The 4,671-nt window shown below is 40.1% G+C and overlaps 1 protein-coding gene across 1 annotated transcript in view; it reads right to left on the reverse strand.

The window, feature by feature from the left end:
- Positions 1–880: 880 nt before the first annotated feature.
- LOC118334440 (zinc finger E-box-binding homeobox 1-like) overlaps positions 881–4,671 on the reverse strand; it is a gene marked incomplete at its 5' end in the record, with an annotated part of 20,119 nt that continues 16,328 nt past the window's right edge. The window contains 1 exon segment of the mRNA XM_035670354.1: positions 881–4,338. Coding sequence (XP_035526247.1) covers positions 3,626–4,338 — 713 coding nt within the window.

Below are 4,671 nucleotides of genomic sequence, written 5' to 3' on the forward strand. Positions count from 1 at the left end.
AAAGTGGATTGGATTGGATTGAACTCTGCTACACATCTGCAGACTGTACGTACTGGAAGGTTTTTTGTATTATTATTGGGAAAAATCAGCAAACATTTTCTGCAGGAGTAAATAAAGCTGAGTGGTTTGACGTACACCTAGACTCATTCAGAGGTTTGATGTGAGGCATAATTCACAGTGAAAGTATTAGCTCTCAATTCTGATATATTGCTCAGGTCAGATTTTTTTTCTTTTGCTGTTGACATTATTTTTTAAATGTCGCCTGTACACGATTCCAGCGTGAACAGGTCACGGTCCTGAAGTGATCCACATGACGAATATCAATCTAAACTGATTGGAGGCACATTAATTCACATTGCAAAAAAATCTGACTTGTATTTTGTATAGAAAAGATCAGATTGCATTTGATTTGTGCTGTTCACATTGTAATAACAAAAAAAGACAGATCTGAGTCACTGATGCCTGCAGTGTGAACGGAGCCAAAGCCAATCTGAAATGGACCCCAGGTCAGATCCACATTCATTTATATTTACTTTATAGTATATATTGACCTAATATTGTGTTTCTGTTTCTCCATGTGTAATTATGCTATTGCTACCTCTGTCTTCTCTCCATGTACAACACCTCTTGCACGTCTGTCCGTTCTGGAGCCAACTGGTCTCCCTCTTTCTTACATTTTTCCTGTTGAATGGTGGGTTTTATGTCTCTATCTGAATCAACAGTCTATGGAAAGACAGTGATGAGAAAATTTGCAATTTGTGGATAAAATGTACTTGACAGGCATTACAGGTCTGATTAATGGTCTAACATTTAACTAATCCTTTAATCCCAGTAGCCTGATAAAGTAGGAAGCTGAGAAGTAAATCAAATAAGTCAGAAATGCTGTCTTATATTTTATTGTGATGGGGAGTCATAAAAATGGAGCAAAACTAAAATAAAAACAATACAAAAAGACAGTGGATTTACAAAGGGTGAGGACAGAACGAACGCTATGCAGCCTTTTGACAGTACAATGGAACAAGTTGGCACAGAACAGAAAACAGGGTGGCAGAACGATCTAAATTTGGCTTCGAAATAAAAAGGGAGGAGTAACGGCTTCATAACAAGATCCTTCATTAAAACGGCGACGACTCATGCTTTTAAAATCACAGAGTTTTAGAATTCAGTAGCTTCATAACGACGCAAAGAGCGGATGCACATGTAACAGTTTCTATTTCTCACTTCATTCCTGTCTTTTTTTTTCTTTTTTAGCTTAAAACAGAAGTCATGTTTACAGAATACATGTTTTATCTTTTTATGTTTTTTTTTTTTTTTTGTTAAAACAAACTAAGCTCCCAGAACCACATTTTGGGTTTTTTTTGTTTGTCTTGAGATTATTTTTCATACTAAAATATATTATTGTATCAATTCAAACTACAGTAATGTACACTACAATGTGTAATAAATAACCATAAAAGAAAATATAAAAATAAGACACATAAATATAAAAAAGTCTTCTAAAAACTAAACAGGTACATTTTTTTTAATCTGTGAAAAGGGTTCTAATACTGCCATTGTTGAAAAAACATACAGAAGACACATTAAAACAAAAAACAAATTAAAACAGACTAATACTATAAACACTGTTCGGTAAAACCAACTGAAAACACTTCAACAGAGACCACATTCACTAACGTTTGTTACCTGAAGTGCGGGACAGCTTGCCACAATTTTCTTTTTCTTTACTATCTGAAAACAAGTGCACAAGTCTGAATACATCTATAATTTCACTGTGAGTCAGTCTGTTTCCATTTTACTGGAAGATGATCTTGGTTTTGTATACTTTTGATTTCTTCCTGAGCCAACCTGGTGGCAGAGTGTCAAGTTGGAGTTTAGAATACTTCAATCTTCCTCAACAGAACATTTTCTGTTTTTAAGCACTTCTGTAAACATCTTTAATACTGTGACCAGTGCCACAAACATATTAACTTAACTATACTTCAAACATCAGCAGGGAAACTGATTATCTCAAGTTTACAAGGCATTTTATATCCACAGGTAAGCTCGGTCTGGACTGTATTTCTCAATGGCTTTCAACAGAATTCCCACATTTCTCAGCTACTGGAGATGGAATACGTAGAGCTGAAGAGATTAATCGATCAGTTAGTCGATCGTCAACCAACAACTGATCAAATTATGTCAGTCTGTGTTTGCAGCTATGTGATGATTTGATCATTGTAAACTAAATATCTTTGGGTTTCAGATTGCTGTTTGGACCAAACAAGACATTTGAAGGCGCCATGTTGGGCTCTGGAGAATTAAAATGTGTCCTTTCACTACTTTATCTCATTTTATAGACAATAAACAATAAACAATTCATTGATTAATGAAAATAATCGTTAGTTGAGGCCCTAATACTGTGTTTCCCAGCTTTCAGGTGTGGTTCAAATACTTTTGAAGGCCTCAAAAATATTCTGAATTCATTTCACAGGAAGTATTTTTCAGTCGTGACAAATTTGCTGTTCTGTGCAAGTCGACAAACATTAGTCAATATGGGTCTTGTGTAAGTAACAGAGGGACATAATAATACTGGCTACATGTGTGAAGAAGAAATGATAACACTGTTCAATGGCACTTTTAACAGCACACAGGTCTTGCATAAGGCTGGAGGCATTGGGGTGGAGCAGGAAACGTCCCCGTTCCTTCACGTACAGTATGACTTCAAATATAAGCTAATAACACTGAAACACTGACCCAGAACTTAAGTCAACCAAAATAAGGAGAAGCTTGGTAAGAATAGGCGCGTGCGTTTTGGAACCACGGCTGAGCCAGGCGACGTGGAGTCTGCTTTTGAATCTGGAGACTCCGCCCGTACAGGCTGCGCCGGGTTTGCAAAACACAGGCGCCCGATGCTGGCTTTGAGGTTGTGACTCTACCTTCCCTGATAGGACAAATTTGGTTATGGCATAAAGAAGCCACGTTCTCGTCCCGGACTCCCCATCCCGCCCACAACCCTCCCCAAGAATACGTTGTTTTCCTTAAGGCTAACAGTCAAACTGAAAACAAAATTAATGCTAGCTAGCAAAGACTAACACTAACACGAACAACATATCGCTAGCTAGTGTACGTATATAACACTGAAGGGCATACAATGCATGAGGCATGTATCCATAGGTAAACCAGGAATACTGTAGTGCAGAGGTTTTTGTTCGTAGAACTCAATAAAATACTGATTTAGGAAACTTCATTGGCAATAAAAAGGTATAGAAATCTTTCTCATCTTTACAGGTTAAAATGTTTTCAAACAAGAACAAGATTAGTAACACTGACCAAATGAACAAACAATAAAACAACCTGGGATGTCTCAGTAACAAGTCTAACAAGTTGATGGGTGAGTTCTGCTTTAAAATCTGTACTTCTATAAACAATTTTTAACACTGATATTTCATTTCCACGAGAAAAAAGTCACTGTTTCGTTTTTGTTTTTTTCTTTTTTCAAGTTCAGGCACACCTGGGTTTTTGTACACAGTAGTGGACCGTTATGATCAGGCAACCGCCGTGACTTTCTTGACTTCTCTGCGGTTTTGTCTTAATTTGACTTTATAGACCGACACATTGGAACTGTCCCGGAGAAATTCTCCTTCCTTCATTTGGCGTCTGTCGCCACTTCCTCTGTGGGTTCGGCGCTGTCTGACCCCTCCCTGATGCTTTTGTCCGTATCTGCTTCACAGTCTGCCATTTCCTCCGTATCCGCACTTGCCGCTTCCTCCTTTTCCTCAGTTGTTTCCTCCATCTCTTCGTCCTCCATGTGATCGTCCCCGAGCTCGATCTCCACCACATCGCAAACAACCTCCTCGTCCTCCTTTTCTCTTTCCGCCTCTTCCTCTCTTGCCGTCTCTTCCTCCACCATCTCTTCTCCCTCCTCGTCCTCGTCGTCGAAGTTACCCTCGTAGATCTCGCACTCGCCGTCGTCTACCTGCACGACCCGGATGTCGTCCATACACATTGCCTCATCGTCCTCGTCCTCCTCTTCCTCGCTCTCCCTCTCGTCTGAGTCCAGTTGGGAGGGCGGGGTCGTTGTCCGACTGTCCGACTGCGGTCCGGTGCCGGGGCTGCCGAGCTCCGACTGAGCCCTACGTGGCCCTGAAGCGGTGCCGGAGCCGGAGTTTGGCCCGTCCTTCTTGCAATAGGAGTAGCGGTGGTTCATGTGTTGGGAGTAGGAGCCGGAGTGAGAGAAACGCTTCCCGCACTTATCACACTGGTAGGGTTTCTCACCGGAGTGCAGCCTCGAGTGTTCAATCAGGTGGTGTTTGTGTTTGAAGGCCTTCTTGCAGATGTTGCACTCGTGGGGCCGTTTTCCTGCAGACGACAGAACAAAGAGTCACACAGAGACTCAAACTGCCTCCCTGAGCACAGAAATTCAACTAAACTGAAACAGTCAGACTGAAGTAGTAAAAGTAAACTGATAACTGTAGTGGAGGAAAGATATTTCAAGTACTTCACTTGATTGCTTTAAAGTGTTCATTAAATGTATTATAGTGAATTATGGCTTATTATTTTTAAGGCAGTGGTCCCCTATATAGGGGTCCCAAGATAAATCTGGTTGGTGGTGACGTGATTAACATGATAGGACAACAGAAATACTTTCTTCTAGTCTTTTTCTTTTTCCTACACATTTTGACATTTTTAGAG

The sequence above is a fragment of the Morone saxatilis genome, unplaced genomic scaffold (genome assembly GCF_004916995.1).
Source record: "Morone saxatilis isolate NCDOM2014 unplaced genomic scaffold, NCSU_SB_2.0 Contig23, whole genome shotgun sequence".
NCBI classification, from domain to species: Eukaryota; Metazoa; Chordata; class Actinopteri; family Moronidae; genus Morone; species Morone saxatilis.